This window comes from Callospermophilus lateralis, chromosome 1, assembly GCF_048772815.1.
Source record: "Callospermophilus lateralis isolate mCalLat2 chromosome 1, mCalLat2.hap1, whole genome shotgun sequence".
In the NCBI taxonomy this organism is placed as follows: Eukaryota; Metazoa; Chordata; class Mammalia; order Rodentia; family Sciuridae; genus Callospermophilus; species Callospermophilus lateralis.
In genome coordinates, this window is record NC_135305.1 from 17,503,216 (window position 1) to 17,528,807 (window position 25,592).

Consider the following 25,592-nt stretch of genomic DNA (forward strand, 5'->3'; position numbering starts at 1 on the left):
GAGTTAATCTACAAAACTGACTCTGTTGCCCAGAATGCCTCAATTAGGAGACAAGAGAGGGGGGAAAGACTTTTATGGTTGACACAATGCTTCATTTGATATTTAACTATCATAATTTGAGATAAGCCCACAGATGGTACATAAAAGTAATTGGTTTATAAAAGTTGGTTAGACTCTAGTGGTTGACTTCTTGCCTCAACCATTTCTCATATTCTTAGAGGAATAAAGCCAGCATACAGAGAGTCTTATCTCAAGCTCACTCAAACATAAAATTCCAGAAAGAGTGGAAAAAATAATAATGGTAAAGGCACATCATTTATTTTACTCCTGTCTCATTTTTGACTGAGTAGACACACACACACACACACACACACACACACACACACACACACATAACCTAATGCCCCTTACATTCCTAGCATTTTCTCTGGAGGCTTGGCTCTGAGCACTAGGTGATATCACAGAACTTCACCCAACACCATATTTCTATTTTGCTTTTATCTGTCATAAGCTCAGACTGTCTTAAGTTGTTGAAGCCCAGTGACATCATGCATAGACTGACATTTTAGTAACCCCTGCTGTCCAACCAATCCAGGTAAGATTTAGGGGTTATTAATTTGCAATATATTATGCAACTAGTACTTTAATTAAACTTTACACTCTATTGATAGTTTCTAATTAACTGGATTTGGGGAGTATAATTTCTATAAAGTCATTTGTGATGATTGTTAATCATTATTATATGCAAAATATTTATTGTGCACATTTTCTCCTTTTAGGTCACCAGTCTCTTCTGAAGATCATGGTAAGAATCCATCTTATTTATATTAATTCGGTATTAAAATTTGAGCTCTGGCTTAGGAGTTTCACCGTCAGAGTGAAGAAAAGTTTAAGAAAGTATCTCTACATGTTGGCCTTGTATTTTTTTTTTTTTTTAGTATGAATGTCAAACACAATTCAAAAGTTATCATGCTAGCTGGAATTGATATTTTGTATTATTTTGGAATCTGCTACAACCATGTTGGTTGACTAATATCAGGAAACAATGTATTCTGCCTGATTTGTTCTCATCTGCCAGAAATTTTCTGTGACTCTGGGCACAAAATCTCTGAATCAGATTTCCATCTTTCAAATGGGAGTTTATAATAGGTATTTCCCAAACCCCTCCAGATTGGACAATGGGACCATATTCCACTCCATCCATTTGCAGAATGTTCTAAGTCTGAGATGAAGCCAGTTAGTAAATGTGAGTTGTTACCCAGTTGAGTTTACATTTTAAGAGACACCTGGTTCACTCAAAGGATAAAATGTCTAATTATGTCTCCTTTAACCTCTAGAGTTGTTTTTTTTCAGTCACTCAAAAAACTTCCTTGCTAGGCATGGTAGTGCAGGCCTATAATCCCAGAGGCTGGGGAGGCTGAGACAGTAGAATCCAGAGTTCAAAGCCAGCCTCAGCAATGGTGAGGCACTCAGCAACTCAGTGAGACCCTGTCTCTAAATAAAACACAAAATAGGGCTGGGGATGTGGCTCAGTGGTCATGTGCCCCTGAGTTCAATCCCCAGTACCAAAAAAAAAAAAAAAAAAAAAAAAAAAAGTCCTTAAGTGGCTACATAGTGAGTCAATTACGCTATGTCATTTACAAATATCCATGTGAGATTTTAGTACATGGATCCTGTGCCTTTCCCAGACTTTGGAGATTGTCTCATACCTTGTATCCATACTTGGATATCTCCTTCCTCTGGATCACTTTGTACAACACCAACTGCTCATGGTCAAAATCTATTACCTGGGAGGTGACATTTTTCTAGCAGACCAATATCCGGGATGAACACTCCAATACTGTATTTTAATGTGGACTAGTAAGCCCAAATGATGGAATCTTCATTTTCTTCTACTTTAGATTGTTTCATTTGCCATCTTCTTCTTTTCTCCAATGCATGATTTATACTCCAGCCATATGGAGCCGCATCTAAATTCTGAAACTCTCCATATTTTTGATATCTCCTGCTTTTATCCCCTGCTGTTCTTCCTGCAGGAAACGACTTCTCCCTTTGCCATATGGACAGTTTCTGCTGGGCTTACCTTTCCCTCCGAGAGCTTTTTGATCTACTCACCATTGTGCCAAATATTTATTCCATGCTAAGGCTTAACATACAAATTTGATTCTTTATTTAGCTGGTTCCCATCTTACTGTGAGTTCTTTGATGTAGTTTCTAGTGAATATAAAACACTCAAAATCTATTAAATGAATGAATTAAGGAAATCGGAGGGAGCCTTAGGCAGTCTCTCCAGCTGCCACATCATGTCCCAATATTGGAATGAAGTTTGTATCATGTTCTATGAAGAGTCACAGAGAAAATTATGTTCAGGCCCATTAAATCAGAATTAGGTGATCAACCACCTAATGGTAACCCATCATTAAAAGCTATTTTGTTGATTGTTGCTAGTATGACTAGGTTTATGATTGGATATTTGTAGGTCCTTGGGCTTCCATGTCCAAGAAATAAACTAGAAACTTGTATTTGGTTTTTATTTTGAACTAGATTTCCTTCTAATGCCCTCTAGTTACTATCTATAAGAACTTATACCTTGTTCTAGATTGAAGGAAAAAAAAAGAAGAAGGGGAAGAGAATTTAAAATTGCTGTTCTGTCATTTGCTAGAACTTCCTTCAAGGTTATTACATATCACTGAACATATGTAAGAGTCCTTTGAGGTCCTGAAAGGTGATAGCTACCAGAAAGACTCTCTCAGTATTAAGAGCACATCAGAATTGATTATCTTAACAACAGTTATATGTAATTAGTTGAAGAAATGTTATCCAAATTAGAAGTCTGTTATATTTTTGTGACTTCAAAAAATGTAGTAGATGCCCATGCCTCCATAATTTGCTTTTGCAGCTTCTAAAAAATAGTTCAAATGTGCAATACTGATTTATCTAATTTTATCTCATTGTTTATCACTTTCTATCTCTATCTCTTTTTTTCTCCTTGGAAAAAGGTTAGTATCTTTTTTTAATGTGTGTATGGTGCTGGGGACTGAGCACATGGCCTCACGCCTCCATCACTGAGCTATATCTCCAGTCTTTATCTTCTTATTACAAGGATTTTCTCTCCCATACTCAACATATATTTCCTATGTTCGTACATTTTCAGAAGTTTATATTCAGTATGACTAGCATAAAACCTCGTGAATGTCATGCCATTAATCCTACATAGCATGTACACAGCAATGACATTGCGATACACTTGTAAGGGAGGTGAATCAAATTTCTCAAATTTATGGGTGATAAATTTGAGGCAGGCAAATGGATTGTGAAATTGGAATATAAAACCCTATGCCCCTTGATTTTCCATTTTGTTCACTTTCCACCAATGATCCTGCCTTCCTCTGAAACAACTGATCTCTTTGACTATCACTGAAAGAAAATTCATTCTTGGGAAAATCTAGTTTTGAAAAGCCCAATAACCCTGGCATTTGTCATTTGTTCAGATACCCTTTATAGAGAGCTGAAATACAGTGGCTTTGCCATCCACCATCTCTTGTTCTTAGGTTTGTTTAAAGGAAAACATTCTGTAAAATGGGGCTAATTCCGTCTAGTCTGTGTATCTCGTCTATCATTGTAAGCAAATGGGAAATCATTTGAGAAATCTCCTTCTAATTTGTTACAAGCACATCATCCATGGTGGTGTTACTTGTTAGCATCCAGGCAGTGGAAGGAAGCATGGTTTTACTGACATGCTCGGTTACCATTGCATATGGCATTTGAAAAGTTAAAAGAAGCAGGGAGTAGTTAGGGAAGAACTTTCCCTTAAAGTTTATCATCAGTTTTAACTCTTCACCGGGTACACTTTTTACCTTAGAGTGAGGGAAAGTAAAACATTGTAGACATAATTTGACTTGTAGAGCCAAAATAAAGACTCATTTCATGATTGGATGCACGATAATATAGCATTGGCAGTATCAGGCATAAATGACATACAAACTATGTGTGTTTACATAATAGAATATCAAGATCATTGAGAATAAAGACTCAAATTTATTGAGCACTCATTTGAAAGCACTGTGCCAAAATGCTTCAACTGTGTTATTTCCTCTTGGACAAATAAAACTCTAAAATAGATGTATCATCTCCAGTTTTTACAGCTAGGAAAACAGGCACAGACTGCTTAAATAACTTGCTTAAGGTCACCTAGCTGGTAAGTGGTAGAATTAATTTTTAAACCTAGTTGTAACACCCAAACTCTGGCTCTTTTATCCACCCTGTCCCTGGGAAATGAAAGAAATGATTGTCAGCATTAAAGTGGCTTGATAGAATCATCTAGGAAAAAAACAAAAAGATCTTCCTTCCCTCTAACAAGAGTTTATTTACTGCTGTGTAAGTAATTTCTTTTTAATGACAAAACAAAACAGAACAAAAAATAACAACTTCTCCCTTTTACTGGGAAAGATTTATCCCTGTAGAAAAAGTAAATACCGATGTCACATTTTCTCATAATTAGTGAACTGAGTGAAACCGGAGCGTCAGGGAAACCTGCCACTCGGGGTCCCAGTGGGAACATTACATTTTAATGTTACATCTGGAAGCTGAGCCCCGCTCCTTGTCAGGAGATAAGCTCGGCAGTGATTGATTGCCCCATCCTCTGAGTTTCCTCTGCACTTAGTGCCTATCACTTCATCATTCAAATTGCTTCTGGAGCCACCTCCTGTGCCCACGCGGCTCCCCGGCTCCCAGCTCCTGTGCTCTGCTCGGTCATCTTGGCCTGCTTGTTTTACAGGCCTCTCAGAATGCTGTCCTTGCAGCCTCTGCCTGTGCCAGCAATCCCAGGGAAGGTCATCTTCCAACTAATGTCTGTTCCCTGACGAACTCTAAAGCATTAATCGACTCCTTTGAAAGAAAGTGCCAAAAAGCTGCTTGATTCCCCTTGGAACTCAGAGGCCTGTGTCACTCTCCTGTCCTGCCTCCTATGCCTGTTGGCAATCGCGACTGTAAAATTCTATGCTAGCTTTTTTTTTTTTTTTTTTGTCGAGGCAGTAACATAGGAAAGCATGGCGGCACTGGGTGTCTGGAGATGAAATTGTGTCGAGTGGCCCGGATGAGCCCATGATTGGACTCGGGGCAACTGCCCCTTGCAGTCAGTGGAACACAAGAGCCCAGAGCTCTTGGAGGCATCAGGAACAGTCCTTGTCAACTTAGTTTTCTCTGATGCATATATTCATTAAAATAAATAATATTCAAAAAAATGCTCAGTTTAAATAATAATCGAAAGGAACTCCTGTGACCCATTCACCTACCAAGAAGGAAAACTTTTCCATCACCTGGGAGCCTCATGCTCTCTGCCTTTCTGACCATGTTCTCTTCTCACCTCCTCAGAAGTAATTACTCTTATGTCTTCTTGTTAGTGGTGTCCTTGTTTCCTTTTATCATTTTACCACATAGATGCATATATGTGTGTGTATATATATAATGTTTATGTGTATATGTATATGTGCATATATGTATATGCATTCCCACATGTGAATCCGTATATGATTGTATACACACATATTTATTCCAAATATTTGTGTATATGTATATACTTTTGCCTATTCTGAGCTTTTACAAGTTGCATGGGGTGATTTGTTTCTTTTCTTTAAAATAAGGTTTGGTGATTCAACCCTGATAAGTATAATATTCATTTCACTAGTTTTGCATGTGATATAATATTCTACTGTATGAATATATAGCAGTTTATACATGTAATCTACTGCCCATGAATGTTGATATAGATTATAGGAGTTTTTGTTTGTTTGTATGTTTTGCTATTGCAAATCAAACCACTGTGGATATTCTTCTAACTCCTGCAGATGTCCCTGTGTGAGAGAATTCCTCTAGCATTTATATATGGGTTGGCTTAGTTAGGTAGCAGATTATACATATTTAACTTATGAGGTAATGGCCAACTGTTTCCCAAAGTGATTATTCTAATATATATTCTCAAATACAGTGGGTAAGGCTTGCCCGTGATTCATAACCTAGTTTACATTCTATATTAACCAATTAAAAAAATGTTTACCAGTCTCCTGGGAGTGTGAATGGTACCCCCCTTTTATTTTAATTTGCATTCAGTATTTGCTCATTGGGTCAACATCTTTTGGTATATTTATAGGCCATTTATGTTTACTATGAAATACTTCTTTATGTCTTTTACCCATCATCCCCTTCTGAGTTGTCTTTTTCGTAATGATTCCTTAAACATTTTTTATGTATTCCAGATTAACTTTTATTCTTGACTACATGTGTTGTGAGTTTTCTCCAGTGTGGCTTGTCTTGGTCAAATTCTTCTTTGTTTCATCTGACGAACATTTTTTTTCATTTGCATGTAATAAAACTATTAATGTTTTTTCTGTGGTTTATGTCTTTAGTATGTTTTTAAAGAATTTTTTATGGTAGAATTATAAATATTTACCCTATATTATCTTCTAAAATTATTATAGGTGCCTTGCTTATATAAGAATTTACAAATGATTTTGCAGTTTGATGAGAAATAACAGTCCAATTTTATTTTAATTTTTTTCCTATACAGAAGCATCTATCTCATTATCATCCATTTCCTTTGCTGACATGCAAACCTGCTCTATCTTCCTGTATATATGGGTTTTTAGGTCCTTCTTTCTGTTTTATTGATCCTATGTCTATTCTTATACCCAAACCACATTGTTTTAATTGCTCTAACTTTGATATAAATCATAATATCTGACAGAGAATATACTCTGAAATTTGTTCTTCAGGAGTGTCTTGATTATACTTGGGCTTTTTTTGTTTGTTTCATATAAATTTTAGAATCAGCTTATCAAGTTCGGTGTTAAATTTTTTTTCATGGAAATGGAACCAGTCTATAAATCAGTATAAAGAATACTGATACTTTTTATGATAATGAGTCTTTTTATTCCCAACTGTATCTCTCTGTGTTTAATTGGCCTTCAAAATGTCTATGAATAGCATTTTATACTTTCCTTCCTGAATAGTTTGGTCATCTTTTGTTAAATATATCCCTAGGTTCATTGTATCTTTAGTGACATTTTATATGTTGTATTTTAAAATTATATTTTCTAAGTGATCTTTACTGGCACACTGCAATGCAGTTGACTTTTAAAATCTTGTTTCTGTATGAAAATTCCTCCTAATCTTTGAATTCATAATTGTTATCTGAAGGGATTTTTTTGTGAGAAGAGAATTCTCCATGGGCAATTTCATCCACACATACTGAGAATTTTGTTTTGGATTACATTCCATTTTCTGGTCTTTTCTGCCCTGGTTAGACCCTTCATGCAGTACTGAGTAGAAGTGCACTCAGTATAATTGAATTGTTCCTGATCCCCAAATGAATGCCATTCATGGTTGAATTGGAAGTTCATCACAGAGTGGTCATGATGTACATAGGTGCTGGTAGCTGTTTTGTAGATGATCATTTTAAGGGTGTTTTTCTCCGCTTTTTGTCCAGAAGACTGAATGAGAACAACTTAGAGGTGGAAACGTTTATTTTGACGGATGGTTTCAGAGGTTCAGTTCATGTTCAGCCGACTTCATTTCTCTGGGCCTGAGTTGAGGCTGAACATCACGGTGGAAGAGTGTGGTGGAGGAATATAGCTCAGCCCATGGCAGCCAGGAAGCAGAGAGAGAGAGTTCCACTCATCAGGGACAAAATATAAATCCAAGGGTATGCCCCCAGTGACCTGTCTCCTCATGTCAGTCAATAAATCCACTGCTCAGGTGACACTTCATTATCTAATCATTTCATCTCTGAAAATCCTTGCATGGTCTCACATATAATCTTTTGGTGGACACCTCATATCTAAACCACTACAAAGGTTTTTTCCTTTCATTCAGATTTGTTAAATTTGACAGATGTTGAATTTATCGAATCTATTTACCTTTATCTTTTGAGGTGGTAACATGTCTTTGGACTTTCATCTGTAAATATGGTGCATTTAATTAATTGATTCTCTAATGAGAACCAATATCATATTTATGAGGTGAACTCTAATTAGTCATTATATTTATATCCTTTATACAGTGCCCGATCTGGTTTGCTAATATTTTATTTAGACATTTACATTTATGTTTATGACTATAACTGGGTTTTTAATTTTCCTTTTCATTATATGGTTACATATATGATTTTATTAGCTTTATAAAATAAATTAGGAAAGGCGTCTTCTTTTTCTGATCTCTGGAAGACATTGTGTACATTTGAGCTGTCTGTTTCTAGAATACCGTTTATTGACTACTATTATTCCTGTTTTATAGATGAGGAAACTAAGGCACAAATTATTACATGACTTGTCCGTAGTCGCAGTCACAGTTGGTATGGAATAGAACAAAAGCTTAGGTGATATGAATTCAGATCTTATTCACCATTCCTCTGCATGTTTCTCAATAGCATTGCCTGCCTCACGTTTGAGCTCATGTAACCAGGATTTTATTTGTTAAATGGAGATCTCATAATTATGTGAAGTTTTATTGGATAGGAATTGATCATTAAAGATGAAGATTTGATCATTAAAGATGAAGGCAGTACCCTTGATACTGAAGAAAAATACAAATATATATTTCTAATCCACTTTTTCTACCCCTATGCCTCAAAATCAAGGGAGCAGATATCCCACTTCCTGCCAATAGCCCTCCTTCTTTAAAAGGTGGAGTTATTAAAAGGTAGCTATTTCCCCAAGGCAATATCACCACCAGGGAGACCATTATTATGACCAGAAGAATAGAGTAAGCATAGAAAGTTAGATGTTTATTCTTCTTCTATAATCTATTTATTAGTTAAAACGGGATGAGTAAACTTGGCTGGTGATATAGAGGTAAACATCTGCATGCCTTTAATTGCCTTAGGAGGAAGAGCCTACCATGTTGGCCATCGTAGTGCAGTGTTTTCGGGTGACTTTGGGTCATCTAATGCAAACTTGCTAGTACATTCTTTCTTTGCCTCATATCCAGCTTCTTACTATGGAATCCCCCATTGGCTTTCTAATTAGATTTGAACTTTGTAATGCTCCCCCTGGTTTAGTTCATGTTGCTTTAGTGAATTAGATCTGCTTCCCTGCTTGCAGACCCTGTCCAGATTCTGGTCCCTTGTATCCACTCAGCAATAGGTTTATATCCCCTCCTCCTATCCCTCTGGTAGACCACCTTCAATGTCCTTCATTCAGGTCCCTCCTCAGTGCTCATTAATTTCTGTGTCTTGGAACCACCTCCATGGAGTCTAAGGACAAACAATGGTAAATTTTCCTGACAGCTGAAATGCCCACAATTTCTCCCTCCTTATTCACTTACTGTTTTTTTGAGTGCATTCCAATTTTTTTTTCCCCTCCTGGATGGTGTTGCCCTTCTTATTTGATTATAAACCCAATGAATAGAGACATTGCCTTATTCTATGCTGTGTGCTGGCACACAATTGGTTCTTTCTGTACAAGTCTTACTGTTCAATTTGCTGCAGTGTGTGGTGTTGGCAAACAGAAATGTCCAGTACACATCTTTGAATCTCATTGAAGCCTCATTAATATTGTTCTCTGTTGTAGAAGATAGGTCAATCCTGGTCCATCGCCAAAGAGATTTTGCCATTAATGTGATGAAAGGATGGCCTTTTATGGTCGTCTCGCTGGGGGAAAGGAAAAGAATAAAAATGACTGCAGGTTTTTCCTTGGTTAGTCTTCTTTCACAAATCCTAAGAAAACAGATTATCCACTGCTGATTAAAGAACAAAAGAAGCAAACAAAAACCAAAGCAAACCCCCTGGGTTTCTCCAAACCTGGTCGTGTTATTTTATGTATGGGCTGACCCTGTACCCTCTCTCATTCCACTGTGCTAAATCTTAACCATTGCTTCTAACCATACAATTCTTTTGATCCTTTTGGTGTTTTGGAATGCTTCATGGCGATAATGGTCTAATCATCTTTCACAGGCTGCGCTTGTGGGAGGGGAATACTCTTCACTAAGATTCACCTGCAACATGGCTTTGGATTGCTGTTGGACTCATAATATTTAAGTGAAAACATTGAAATTAAAAAAAAAATAACATATGAAAGAAAGGGATGCAATTTTGAAGGAGGAAAGCTGACCTTCTGATTTGAGGTTAAGAGGAAGGATGAGAGGGCATCAAAAGAGGATTGTCTGGCAACAAAGCTCTCCGAGATCTCATTCCCACAGAGAAATCAATACAGCATCTACAAAGGAAATGAGGAGTCCCTGACACTTGGTCTCTGCCTACTCGTATAATAACAGAAAGGAAGAATTGAATTGTGGTTACTTTTTAAATGTTACTGCATTTATTTAAGATTTCTACTGTCTGATGTAGAATCTGAGTTATATCAACAACCAATATAATCAAGGGGCTGGATTGGCATACTGACATTATTCTCCTGTGATTCTCCTATGAGAATAATTAGTACTCTATTTGTCTATTTTTCACTTGACTAAAAATCCTTATATTCTATCTGAACTTTTTCCCCAATGTTATCTTTCTAAAGCTTATTTTCCTCCACTTTGATGGCTTCCTCCTGCAAGGAACTGGCTGGTTTCCCTGAATTAGGCCCTTACCATGATTACTAGCTGCAGAGAATTAGAATGCGTCATTGCTTTTTCATTTGGTCCCTACAGGGTCAGTTACAGATGTGCTGCCTTCACCTGTGTTTTCCAGCACTTTGGTAGCATTTTACTGATGATGTTTTGTTTGCCCAAGCTGCCTGTTATAGCTACTGAGGCCCAGATTGTCCCGAGAGTGCTGGGAAAGCATTCATCAGTCCAGCCCTCTTACAAAATAATGATATCAGCTTCTTCATTTTTCCAGCTTCAAGAATTTTCAGGTCCATTTTGGGTCCCCTAAATTTTAGGGTGTGCCCTTAGCTTCATGCAATATTCCTTTCCCAGCCAGCACAACTGTACATAATACTCAGAAGCAGGTCATTGTCATGGCCTTTCCTTTCCCCAGAAGGGCAACTTGATTTTCTACACCTTCCTTGTCAGAGCCAGAAGATTATGGGTTATGGACACAAATAAAACTGTATCCCTCTGGACTGAACAAGAAAGAATCAGAAAGGGAGGACCTAGTGTCACTATGTAGTGACACCATGATACATGCATGGTACGCTGTTTGACGGTTCCTATAGCCAGATAAGGGAGGCAGTATAGAGCTCTGCCAGAGATACAGGCTCTCAGGTAAATCGTTTCACGTTCTGGGTCTCCATCCTGGCCTTCTTTCTCATTAACTGTGAGGCCTTGAACCTCTTGCTTAGAGTCATTAATCCTTAATTTCTGCCTCCTTGAGCTGGAACTGGTAATAGTAATATATACCTAGTAGGTTTATCATGAGGATTACATTAGAAAAGAAAGATAAAGCCCCCAGTTCTGTATAGAACACACGGGTTGCTTGCAAACATCACCAAAAGAAAGGGACAGAAAGTACAGGAAAGAGCCAGAGAAACCATCAATGACAAATAGACAAATGGAATATCTTTTTCCTTAAGTAAATCTCAGATGTTTTATTTGCAGCAACTCTTTAGACTAGTAAAGCCTGTTGTTTTCTAGGTTTGTCAGGATCATACATTTTTTTTTTTTTTCAGGTCACTTGTGTGTGGCTAGCAGGACTGTCCCAGGGGTCTGGGGAGGGAGGTACCAGACCCCTGCTGACTCTGCTCTCCACAGCCTGGGGAATCCTGGGCAAAGCATTTGCTGTCATCCTTGGTTTCCCCATTGAGCAGTCTGTCCCCAAAGGCCTCTTCAGCTCTGTGGACTCTTAAGCCTCTGAATTGGTAAAGAATTCATACCAACGTAACACACGAGAAAAAGCCAAACCAAAGTGTCACCTAAAATTTTGAGGAAGTACTTTGGGGACATCTGTGTGTTGTTGTCTAAGGGGCATATGTATGGATCTCTGAATACGGGTTCTTGTGATGACAGATGGCACTGCCGTTGCCTGCATTCACCATGGGCCCTGTTCTTTTCATCACTGTGACCAAAATATCTGGCAAGAACAACTTAGAGGACTCAAAGTTCATTTTGGGCTCACAGTTTCAGAGGTCTCAGTCCAGGGTTGGCTGGCTCGCTTGTTCTGGGTATAAGGTAAAGCAGAACATTGTGGCAGAGGAAAACTGCCCAGCTCATGGTACCTGGGAAGCAAAGAGATACGGGAAGAGGCCCGGAACAGATATGATTCCCAAGGCCACATCCCAATGACCTGCTTCCTCTAGCCATGCCCCACCTGCCTACCGTTTCCACCCAGTAGTGCATTCAAATTATTAATTCATCAAACAGATTAATCCACCGATGATGTCATAGTCCTAATAATCTAATCATTTCCTAAAAGCCCTGCCTTTCTGCAGTGGGGAATATGAGCTTTGGGGAAAATGCTCCACAGCTACACCATAACAGACCCTCTTTCTGAAAAGAAAGAAGGTCAACTTGGTCAGTATGTAAGTGCCACAGGTAGCTGCCATACTGGTAGTTTTCATTAATAAGTTTACAAAATCCATTGCTATTAGGTGGCTTCCAGCTTTTCTCCTGACAAAGCAAAACCCCCTCGCTTATTGAAAAGGAAATTTGCAATCTGCCAGAATCTGCTCACTTTTCCTCATCTGGTGATATTTCTGTTCCCTGTCACCTTAGCAAGTGAAGGGAATTGTTTCAGCCGTTGGGGAAAACTAACAAACAAACAAAAAACCAGGGTGGTGTTTTATAGGACTACACAAGAGTCATTTAAACCATTTCTGTCCCTCTGAGCTGTTTGCTTTCTTCTCTGACCACGATGACCAGACCAGTCTTCATACCCTCCTTCACTAACCCTGTGGGCTTCTTCTCATTCTTGGAAAACAAGGCCTGCCCTGTGACACTGTTCTTCAATCATTTAGATTTGGCAACCATCTCACTGCTCATTGTTTAAACCCCTTATCTTTGAGGAAAAGGGTATTAATCTTGGCCAAAGGTATATTCTGAAAATGGAGTCTCTGAATGCTTTTCCTTGATATTATGGAGTGCAGAGAGGGTCTCTGGTCTAACAACACCCCCCAGGTCTGGAAGGTGCTCCCCCTAGTCTCTTGGTCACTGTGTTCCTGACATGTTTCTCCCTCTTTCTGTTCTGGGCATCCCACTTTGTCAAGTGAAGCTGCGTGTTCTCCCTGCCAGTCTCCCTGCGGGCTGCTCTTCCCTACAGAAAACCCTACTCCTAGCTTTTCTGCCAACACACACCTTCCCTTTTTGGATAACTTCTTACAGCTGCCCTAGGAAATCATACTCCACATTACTCCTTATTTCTTTAGCAGTCAGAGACTACATTTGGCCATGTAGGGTGTTAACTTTCTAGCTACTTTTTTCTTCCTTAAGGGAGTATGAGTTCTGATAAGGACTTGGCCTTTGTTTCTCTTTGCAGCCCCCAGACCGTATTATCTGGTCTTATTCATAAGTATCATTGAAGAGTTGCTGATACACTGAAGCCTATTCTGTTTGGCATTTTATCTTTAGACCATGTTCAGAGCTAACAATTTACATTATCATTCTTGTTTCTAACCCATGATATTGTTTGGTCAACTTAGCATGATATAACAAAAGTTAAGACTTTTCACTTCTCTAAAATAAAATTAATTTTTCTGTTCTTGCAGTTAATGTACATCATAAACCTAAATGGAGAAAGTTCAGAGTTAGTGCTTTATTATAACTTAGATACAAGCAAATGATTTTGTCTACCTTTACAGTAATAAGGGACAAATATGCTCTAGAAATTTCATCTTTTCAAAAATTTCACATTTTTTCCTATATGTGTGTTTTGCTGGCATGGATCCGTGAAAGTGACCTTTGGATCTTAACTCCTCCTGGACTTTGCTTTTGTTCCAGCGAAGGGTGTTCTGGTTAACTCTATTCTTCTTCTTGGTTAAAAAGGCTTTCATCTTATAGAGTGGCCAGTTTCTGCTAGGCACTGATAAGGTACTTATGTACAGCCCAATGACCCCATGACCCATAAACCTATAATTCTCCTGAGATCTAGAACATATGCCTGTGTACTTAGATCCTGACCTTAAACATCATTTCTTGTGCAGTCTTGAAGTTTGGTTCAAACAACTAACATCCATTACTTCAAGCCACATCAGATCCTGTCGCAGTTATGGCTGAATAAGATATGTGCCCCCCTTTTCAACCTGAGTTCCTTTTAGGAACCCAAAGGACACTGCTAAAGTACATAAGATGAATTCAAGGAGACCAGTCATAGGAGAAATGTCAGCCTGATGTTGCGGGAAGCCAAAGCCCTGATGCCCTCTCTTAGCTTCTCTGAGGGAGTAGGTACCAGCTGCAGGCAGCAGTGCCCCCTCTTCCACCGTGGCACCTTGCTTTCGTCTGTGAGGCTAAGGAGGACCTTTTTTACTAGCTCTTCCATTTCTCTTACTCTCTCAAGATTGGAGCTTTATCGTTCAAATGCCTGGAAAGCAAAAATAAACAAAGTTAATCAATCTAAATTAAATTATCTCAACATTCTGGGGATGAAGGCCCTTCAGAGAATACTAGAATTCCTTTTTAATCTCTTACACTTCAAAATCGGTTTGCAATATGCAAAGCATTTTAATATGTATTACTTCTTTCAAATGTTAAGGAGGGCAAAGAGTGTTATTGTGCCCTGTAATTGCGTTGGGTTCATGGACTTAGTAAAGTATAATCAGATTAAAATGCTCAACAAATATGAAAAGTCCTTCCTGTTTGTGCAAGATTAATATTTACTGAACAAAAGTAGTTAATGGGATTCTGTAATATTGATGCTAGAAGTGATTTTGTTTTTCTAGTGTTAAGTTGGATCTTGTTTCAGATGGTGGTACTACATAAAAAAAAAATGTTGACCCACTAGATCAAAAGATGATGGTATTAATTTATCACTAGAGAAAACATTAAATTGAGCTGTAGGTGTTGGCAAGAAGATATTTTCAAGAACCTCAGCTGGTCACCCTTTGATTGTTGGTTCATATTTTTCTCAGTTGGCTGAAGGGAACTTACCATGATGGTGGAAAAGGATGCATGCCATTGGCTCCTTTACCTAAGAACATGGCTTACCCAATGATCCAAGCAAATTAACTAACGAATGAACTTTGCTTTAGTCCACATCTAATCCTTACTACTGGTATTCCAGGAGGTAACACGTCATTACTTAACATAGAGGTCTGATTTGACTCATAAATACTTCCAGTTTTGCAATGATATTTTGCCATATCTAATAGACATCATTCACATCCCAAAGAGATCTGAAAATATTTGGAACTCCAAACTTGATTGTCAGGTATAGCAGGGCCAGTAAAGTGGACTTCCTTCTATTTCCTAGAATCTCTTACTCAATCCCAAATTCAAGGCCTATTAAAAATGATAATCAAATGCATTATTAGGGCGAGAGACTCAATCATGTACTTATTAAGCATATTATTAATTTCCTGTACCACAGAGTTTTTAGAGAAAGGTGTAGAATGGGTAAAACAAAGAGAAAGAAATTAAAACAACAACAACAACAACAACACAAAACTTGGTCCACATGCTTGTGGCTTAATTGCAGAAATGGAACTTAGACACGTGAAACAACTAACTAACAATGTTGCAACAACAAATAAACAAATGGAATGCTTCCTAGAGACATCTGGTCCCCACACTGTTTATAGCCAGTTCCAGTGGTGAATAAAAGATGTGGAACCAACTGCTTCTGCAGGGAGCACATCCTGGTCCTCTGGCAGAAAGGTGGAGGTTTTCTGCCAGGAGGGAACACTAGATGGGGGTTGTTTGTTTTTTCTACAAACAGAAAACCTTTTCCATGCTAATAGGAGCTTCCAAAAGATTCTGCAGCAGATGGAAACAGCCCATATACATTCATGCATGCAATTAGTAGGAACTAATTGAATTTGAGGATTAACTCTGTCATTAGAAACAAAATCTATTTATGTCCCCCATCTATGGTTATACAGTCTAGAATGGATTTGGCACAGGCGCTGTTTGAATGTAGTATTTAATGGCCTCTTGGTGCAACTGGATTAATCCCAGGAATGGATTAATCCTGGTAATGATGATACGATAGGCTGGGTGAGGTGTGTGGTCTGCACCCTCCACTCCATGTTTCTTCAATGGAGGTGAGAGGCTGGAAAGTGGAATGGGAGGATTGTAAACCTGGAGTTCAGGGAGCCTTACTTTGGTTGAAAGAGAAACTTAGTGGGAAAATCAGGAAAATCTCTTCGCTCACATCTGATTATTAAGGAGAGATTAGGGACAAAGTCCACCTGAGATAGAATTTTTAATTTCACCTACTTTAAATAAATAATCTTCCCCAGAGAGTTTTATGAATGCATGACATATACAATGAACAAAACTCAGGTGAATGGTTTTAAGCACCAACGCTTTTTTGCCAGTGAATAATGAGTAATCAGCCTGGCCACTGCAAATGTGGCCCTCACAGTTCTTTTGACCTGGTCATCATCACAGCCCTCAGACTTCCCCCTCTCCATCAGTGTTGCTTCCTGCTTGGCCACCAGGCAGCTCATACCTTCAGCCACCCAAGAGCCCACTTCTCTCAGATCCATATGTCCACACAGCCTTTCCTGTCTTCGCCTCACCAGGGGAAAGCTGCCCAATTCCTCTGCTGTGTGAGCAGCCAGCCATGCTACATGTGCAACAACCTGTGAAGGCTCAGCTCACAAAGACGTGGAATTCAGTATGATCATTAAACACAGCAAAAGCAATCTAACACTCACTCAATGGTACAGATAGCCCCTGTGAATTATGCTAATTAGGCACAAATGGGAAGCAGCCCAACAAAATGACAGTAATTAATATTATTTTACACAAACAGAATGAGTCCAAGATGAGGTGAGAAAAAGGAGAAATTCGATATTTCTAAAGAACTCTGCATTTTAATCTAGGCCTAGAGGAGGTTTTCACAATAGAGATAAAAAGATATGTGACAAGTTATTTCCTATCCTAAAAGCTAAAATGCTGAGGGATTTTTTTAAAGAATCTACTAAAACTAATTCATGAGTATTCTTATAATGATATGCAAATCTGTATCAGTCAACTATTACTGCATAGCAAACCATGTCAAAACACAGTGGCTTGTAACACAACAATGATCATTTTGCTGAAAAATCTGCATTTGGGGTAGGGTTCTGAAGAGATAGAAAGTCTGCTCCACTGAGAGCTGAATGACTCTCTCTGAACACCATCTACACCCTTGGCTGGTACTTGGGCACTGGCTGCAGCTGGGATCCTCGGTTCTTCCCAGGTGGGCTTCCTAGGGGCTACTGGGGCTTCCTGGAGGAAATGATGGCTGGGTTCCAGAAACAACCAGCCCCACAGAGCCCAGTGAAGCCTCCTCGCCTTACCTTGGAAATCACAAAGGGCCCTTCCTGCGGAAGTCACAAGTTTGTCCATATTCAAGGAGAGAGGACACAGCTCATTAGATGAAGTCACATTGCAAGTTGAGAGTTTAGAAAGGAAGATAATGTCCTGCCTGTAGAAAATAAAACTGTCACATCATACACTTGAATTATGACGGGCTTTGAGTAGGAGGGTTGGTGACCACTTTCACTTAGTGTTGGGGAATGTCTCTGACCCTCACTGACGGCCTTCGTCAACTGCATTCTGCGTGTGGGTATGTATTATACACATACAGTGCCATCTGTTTTGTGTCGCGAGTACCTCAGCAGAAAAATAAAAAAGACTGTAAACTACTTCTTGGAAAGAACCTTTATTTTTAGAGATGGAAGGAGAAAGGCAGGTATGAGGTGTGACAGTATGTACTTTCTAAAACAGTCACGTCTTGTCTCCTGTCCTATACACAGATTTTGCAAGGGCACTTTGACACTCTTCCCATTGAGATGTGTAGTCTGTGTCTTTCCTCCTTGAATATAGGCAAGCTTGAGACTTCCACAGGAAGGACCCTTTGTGATTTGTGGCTGGTGTTCAGAGAGGGTCATTCAGCTCTCAGTGCCCCAAATGCAGATTTTTCAGCAAAATGATCATTGTTGTGTTGCAAGCCACTGTGTTTTGACATGGCTTGCTATGCAGTAATAGTTGACTGATACAGATTTGCATATCATTATAAGAATACTCATGAATTAGTTTTAGTAGAGTCTTTAAAAAAATCCCTCAGCATTTTAGCTTTTAGGATAGGAAATAACTTGTCACGTATCTTATCTCTATTGTGAAAACCTCCTCTAGGCCTAGATTAAAATGCAGAGTTCTTTAGAAATATCGAATTTCTCCTTTTTCTCACCTCATCTTGGACTCATTCTGTTTGTGTAAAATAATATTAATTACTGTCATTTTGTTGGGCTGCTTCCCATTTGTGCCTAATTAGCATAATTCACAGGGGCTATCTGTACCATTGAGTGAGTGTTAGATTGCTTTTGCTGTGTTTAATGATCATACTGAATTCCACGTCTTTGTGAGCTGAGCCTTCACAGGTTGTTGCACATGTAGCATGGCTGGCTGCTCACACAGCAGAGGAATTGGACAGCGTTCCCCTGGTGAGGTGAAGACAGGAAAGGCTGTGTGGACATATGGATCTGAGAGAAGTGGGCTCTTGGGTGGCTGAAGGTATGAGCTGCCTGGTGGCCAAGCAGGAAGCAACACTGATGGAGAGGGGGAAGTCTGAGGGCTGTGATGACGGGGACTGCATTTTGGGCAGGGTTCTGAAGAGACATCATCTGTGATGATGACCAGGTCAAGAAAACTGTGAGGGCAGCGTTTGCAGTGGCCAGGCTGAATATTTACTTTCTCTGTTGGAACAAGAAGTGTTGGTGCTTAAAACCATAAATTGTTTACTCTTTTAATCTTCATTTTTTCAAAGAGATAACTGAAGCTTAGTAATCTAACTTGTCCATGGTCTTCATTAGCTAATGATGCTCTAAAGACTGAAATCCAAGCCATCTGAATCCATCCTCTATTATAATATATTCCTTCCTAATTATAAAGTCAGATCTTGTTTTTTTTCACTTTTTGCCAAAACATCAGCTTCATCAGAGAATGGACTTTGTTTTTTGTGTATCTATATCCCCACCACCTTGGATAGGGCTGCCCTGAGACAAACAAGAACTCTAAATCCATTCCTGCTACTAACTACATACCATAGATTAGATGATGTATAAATAATAGATAACAGATATTAAATATAAATAATTGAACTTGCAAAGTCCAATATCATGGTGCCAGTGGATTCAGTGTCTTTCAAAAGCTTTCTCTGATTCCAAGATGGCACATTCTCACTGCATTCATGGTAGCAAAGTAAAGAGGGGAAATGCTGTGTCTTCACAAGGTGGAGAAGATGGAAGGGCCTGGCAGTGCTCTGAAGTCTCTTTCAGAAGGGCATTAATCTCTGTCACAAGTAATTATGTTACTAACATGATTAATCATAATATAATCACTTCCTCAAAGGCCCCACCTCCTAATTGGTTCTCAACAATGAGGATGAAGTTTCAACATGAATTTTAGAGGGATATAAACCCTGAAATCATAGAGGTTCTCTTCTCCCTTTCTTGATTCTGTGTGATGGAAGCCATCTTTTCCTTCCATAAACCAGGTCTGAGCATATCCAGATGCTTAGGAATCCAGGCTTTAGCAAGGAGGGACTGGGAGAGGGAAGACAGGCAGTTGCCCCTAGGTCCCCAGTGTTCTGTCCTGGGGTGCACAGTGGACAGCAATTTATTGAAAGTCATAGCACTAAAGGAAAAAATGAACCACTGCATATTGACTAATGATGAAACTTCCAACCCCTAAAAATGACAAATGCCCTAGTTCTCTACCCCCTCACACACCTGTCTTCCTGCAAAGGAAGAAATAATGTGATTTCATTTTCCAGGAAACTTATTATTCATCTATTCAATAACCTTTACATCCTGTTAACAGTTTGACTTCTCTTACTTCTGGAAGTTTGAAGCATCGTTTCTTTAGTTGAAGGAGTTTTGAAAAAGAAAAAAGGAAAGCTTAGAGCTCAAGAAATAAAGAATAATTCTGTGATCATAACAACTCATTATTTGTTTTCAAGCTTGATCTTTCAGAAGGTTATTATTTGGAATTGAATACTAATGGATTCAGGTTCTCTTTATGCAGAGAAGATCTTCAACAACAGTGTTCATAGGAAAAGACATTAATCAGGAGAGAGAAGTGAGCCTTGTTCCTAATAATGTTTGCATAATAGCTACCCTTGGGTATATTGCTTGACTTAAAAATAAATATTCATGCTTTCCATATTCAGTACAATGGAGATTATTTGTGGTTATGAATCTGTTATATGATTCTCTGCGTATTCATGGGGACATCAAACTGGGAGGCTGTTGGACACCAGCAAACATAAATAACAATGCTTCTGAATGTTCTGGGGTAGAAGTAGAAAGAGGCTTGACTGCAGGAAATCTGGGAGAAAGAGCTAAGAGCAGGTCATAGCTGTTTTCAGAAGGAGAGAAGCAGAATCAAACTGGCCTGTGTAAGGACATTTATATGCATTTAACTCCATAGCTTCTCATCACCTGCAGGGTATAATCCAGGTGCCTCATCTTGGCATAGTGGTGCTCATTGGAGTGACTTCTGTGAGATTCTGCAGCACATGACCTGAGACCACTTTTGATGTGACAATATGGAGCTCTTTGCAGTTTCCTTCAAGAACCACATCATTTAACTATCATGGCTTTGTTCACATCCTTTGCAAAGGTTCCAAACCTTCTTTGTTAATTATTTGAATTTATCGTGAGCAAGTTGGCCTAAACTAACTTCCCCCAAGAATTTTTTTTTTAACTACACCACTAGCTAGTAAGTTTTAACCTAGCCTCTATTATTGATTGATTGATTGATTGATTGAGATCCATAAATAGTCTTTGCCCAAGGAATTCTTTCATGATCTTCAATTGATTATTTACATGCTGTATATTTTATTATGCAAGTGCTTTAATAAATTCATTTTTTTTCTTTTCTTCTTTCTCTATTTTTTTGTCTCCCATCTTTTTTTGAACTTTTAAATTCTGAGAAAGGGTTTGATACCATCTTGAAGACATAGGCTATGCTTCTCTATGAGTTATAGGGCCGTATATTAACTGTTCCCCTGTGCCATTTTCCTGCCTTTAATTCCTTCACACTTTGAATATTCTCCTACAACCAAGAGAACATCATGCAGCATGAAGGTCCCACTGATTTGTTCCCCCAGATCTGTGACTGCTAACACTCACCCCACCTCTTCTTCCCTGAGCTCAGATGTAGTCTTTAGGTCTTGAAGTTAAGCTCCATTCCTTTGACTCCTTTATCTGTGCTTGTCCTCTGCCTGGTGCTATGTTAACAGAGTTATGTCTGCCCAACTTCACGTGCCAACTTTACCTTGTTGGAAGGCTCCTTCTAAAATGTCCATATGTCTTTTCCATGTATTTGGGTGCAGTCACAGCAGTACTGAGAATCACGTCTTCTGTCTATACAACCATCCCACAAAGCACTTTTTAAACTTTGATCCTTGGTAGGGAGGTGAGCAATATACCTGTTAATGAAAAAAGTGGCTCAAAGACTGAATCACTTCTTAAATTTATGGGCCCAGTAAATTACAGAGTCAGAATTAGACCTGAGTCAAGCACTTTTCCCCACAATGCTACAAACCTCACAGCAGCATTTTCTGCCACCTTCTACATACCTTCTGCAGAGACTAGCAGGGCTCTGTGCACAGTGAGCTCCATGGGGCACTGGACAGGGGCCTGCCTGGTGATGCTGACTAGGCCTCTACTTGCTCTGTGCCCCAAGTCACTTAACTTCAGATGCCAAGGTCCCCACTTATAAAACAAAGAGTGAGACAGGATGTTTCTTAGGTTCTTTTGACCTATCTTATTCCTTCTGTATTATTTTCATATCTCTCCCTTCCCACTCCTTTCCTTTACTTGCTTTCTTTTCAGTCAAACTGAGCAGTTAATTGGTTCACATCTGCCATGTGCTGAATTTATAGGAAGATGGAAAGAAACCCTCAGATGGTTTAGATGGGTTTTCCATTATCTTCCATGTATCCTCCTTCTGTCTATTTTCAACTTGCCCTCCTCATCACCAAGTTTTTCAAGGCTTCCACTAAAGACAGATGCTCAGTCCTGTGCCCCCGAGTGAGTTTCACATGGCCCTTTGCATCTGCTCACCCAGGAGTCGACAGTGAGCCATAGAAAAGCCTCAAGGACTTTGCTCAGCAGCAGCCACGGCTTCATGTACTTTGTTGCATAGTACTTCACTTTTGGTTAACTCTATCTGAGAAATTACTCAAGCAAGAAGAATAAAATATCACTTTGCAAAATAAATTTACATTATTTTTCTTATAAAATTTTGTGACTTCAAAACCTGAAAATCTATTTTTTGAGTAGTTTCATGATTGATATATTATTTATCTAAAAGGACCATATCCATCCTGGTGTAAATAGTTTCTTTTAAGAATGATAATTATCATCAGACACACATATAGTTTTCCACTTTTGTCAATCATGTTTTCTTATTTCCTTTTCATACCCCACATGATGTGCACGAATCATTAGGTACAATTAAAATAGAATGGTTTCCTCTAATCATCTTACTATCTATAGCAGTGAGTTTTTATCATTATGAAATATACAATCAAAATGACAGGTGATTACTTCAACTTCAAAAGAGCTAAGGAGAAGGAATTAGAAATAAGGGACTAGCCACAGTCATGATTAGACTCTTCCTCGGCACCTGTGGCTAGTTAGGAACATCCATAGGGCTTCATGAATCCTTTTAGCCTCCCATAAAGTTAAGACTTTCTCCTTTGCATTTGTGGAAACTGAGGCTCAGGTAGTTAAAATAATTCACCCACTGTTCTGCAGCTCCTGGGTGTCAGAGCTAAGATGTGAATCCAGTCCATGAAACTCTAAATTTAATGCCATCCTTGCTGGACCAGGACTGGAGCGGGACTCCTGAGGGCTCTAGAATGATGGATGGGATTGGTGCCTGGGCAGGGAAGGGCTGAAAGAGAGAACCTTCACCTGTTTGACTAAGTTTCAGCCTTCGGGATGCTTCTCCTTCTCTAGGTTCGCCCCATAGACTACCATAGACTGCCCTTTCAAAATATGCACCCAACCTTCTGTAGGATTTTAAAGAGAGGGCCTTCTACTAATGGACATCTCTGTTTTGTCTTTCACAGCAATTTTGCAGGCAGTAATAGCTGGTGATCTTATGAAGGTAAGAGATCTCTCTTTGCAAATTTGGTGATTCATTAAGAATTTTCAAAAAATGATATTGTTCACCAAATTTTCAAGATCCTGCTTATGGATTATCCCCCCGCTGCCTGCATTGGCTGAGAAGGAGGGAGGATATTGTTGAGAACAGAGCACAGAGAGAGGGGAGCCCTCATAGTCTCTCTTCATTCCCAACAGCAGAGGGTCTGTGGGAAAATGCCCTGGGATTTGCTTGAATTCATTACAATGAACCATACACCCAGGAACAGGGCCACAGTGCCCAGAGCTCCTGCTCTGGAGAAGCTGACACTTGAGAAAGTAAAGGATTTCTTTTCAGACAGATATTGAAATGAATACATTTTAAAGAAGAACCTGAGCAATACCCACAAATTCATTTTCTGGGATGGGGCTCACATCTTCTGTTGTTATAATTTGATGCTTTGTGAATCATAGTTAGCCCAAAGATCGCCTGGTCCATTTTGAACATCTTATTTGTGCCATTTTTTTTTCTGGTGAATTTAGTTCTAAGGAAGGAAATGGTCACTGCTGCCTTGGGAGTGACTGTACATTCTGAAGTCAGGCTTCAGAACTGTAACATCAGCAGCATTGACCTGCTCTATGTAGTGGCTGCTGCCTTGGGTAAAGGCTGTGCCTTACCCATCAACAGAGTAGGAAAGTTCCAGGTCAGATTGACTACCCAAATGCCTTAGAAGAAAACTGAGTTCAGATCATGGCCCTACTGTTCATTACTCATGAGGTTTTGAGCCATTATTGAATTCCCTCTGTGCCTCAATTTCTTCATCCATAGAACTGGATAATAATATTGCCCCTTTCTTAGGTTTGCCATGAGGATTGAATGTTATCATGCATGTAATATTGTCGTGATGGTCTGTATTATATAGAAAGGGCTTGAAAATGTTAGCTATTTTACTCATTTTACAGTGTTAATCATTTTTTTAACAGCTAAACACAGTGGGATAAAAGTATGTGCTGTATAATGTAGTCTGTGAGTGTTCTAAAAGGTCTATCTGGTCGCATAACATTTTCAGGCATGGGGACCCATATCATATGTCCCTGTGCAACATCAGCAGCACTGACCTGCTCTAAGTATGTGGCAGCTGCCTTGGGTAGAGACTGTGCCTTACCCATCAACAGAGTAGGAAAGTTCCAGGTCAGATTGACTACCCAAATGCCTTAGAAGAAAACTGAGAAGCACCATGATTTTTTTAAAAGTACTTACATTGGATAAATCAAGGCCTACCTGTATTACATTTTTACATCAACAGGTTACTAGCAGAGTAATAGAAGATTGTAAACTTATTGGCCAATTGCCATGTGTAGGCACATAATTATGAAAATGGTATTACCCGTGCTGTTGTCCAGATCATAGTGTCACTGCATGGGTTCCCAGGGAAGAAGTGCCCCCCTGAGCAGTGTACCTGTGCGTTCATTGCCTTTCCCAGCAGTGGACTAGCACCATCCTATGCTGCTGCAAGGACTTCTGGTAGGCCCTGTGGGAAGTAAAGATAGCAAGGCGGATCCTCGCCCCTGGAGAACCTCTCGGCCACGACATTTTGCAAAGCACCATACATCCGAAACCCTTTCATTTGATTTTCTCTGTGCTTTTAGTGTAGGCAGCCAACATTCCAGGTCCTTGGATATCACCACACATTTTCAGTAATTAACAGAGAGTAATTTGAAATATAGAAAATCACTACGTCCAGCTGGATGTCTTTCTGCATTCTACATTATAATGATGTCCTAGATGGCTAAAAAGTAACCTAATAACAACTTACTTACAGAGAGATGAAATACAGTGGCTGAAGTGTTTTTTTTTTTTCTTTTTTAGTCTTTTTCTTTTGTACCTTTTTTCTTGTTCTTCTCAATTTTCTGTTTCTCTCTTATGCATAGAAAGTACAGTACAAATTAAGTATTAAACTGGTTGTTGTGTGTATGTGCATATTTTTAGGGGAGAGAGAGAAGGAGAGAAGGACTAGGGAAAAGAAGATCCCAGGAGCCACTCAGGAGGAGGGCTGTCATACAGCTCCTGAACAGCTGGGCTGCATAGGATGCCCACGGCTCACTAAAGAGTCCCAGTGTCTGAAAGCCCTTAGAAAGACAGGGTCAAGGCTGCTGGGCAACTGGATCTGGCTGTGTCTGTACTGCATCCATCCTTTCTGGATCTGCCCCCAAGGAAAGGGTGCCATTGCAGTTGGGCCGAGCAGGATTCTGTCAGGTCATGAGAGGAGTGTTGGCTACTTCTCCCCATCCTCTCGCCCTACAGTTTAGGGATGGAGATTCCCATGAGTCCTTGGCCTCCATTCAGCTATTCTTCTTCATCTGTTTTTTTTAGGCAGGATTCCAGGGCTCCTTTTGTATCCAGTGCTTTGTGGTCACCTGGTG

The 25,592-nt window shown here is 39.3% G+C and overlaps 1 protein-coding gene across 2 annotated transcripts in view; it reads left to right on the forward strand.

The window, feature by feature from the left end:
* The window catches only part of Dgki (diacylglycerol kinase iota), a 404,075-nt gene that overhangs the window by 363,782 nt on the left and 14,701 nt on the right, over positions 1-25,592 (forward strand). For both annotated transcript variants that reach the window (XM_076860225.2, XM_076860226.2), the window contains 2 exons: positions 780-805; positions 23,156-23,193. In XM_076860225.2, the coding sequence (XP_076716340.2) occupies positions 780-805; positions 23,156-23,193 (64 nt within the window). The remainder of the gene's footprint in view (positions 1-779; positions 806-23,155; positions 23,194-25,592) is intronic.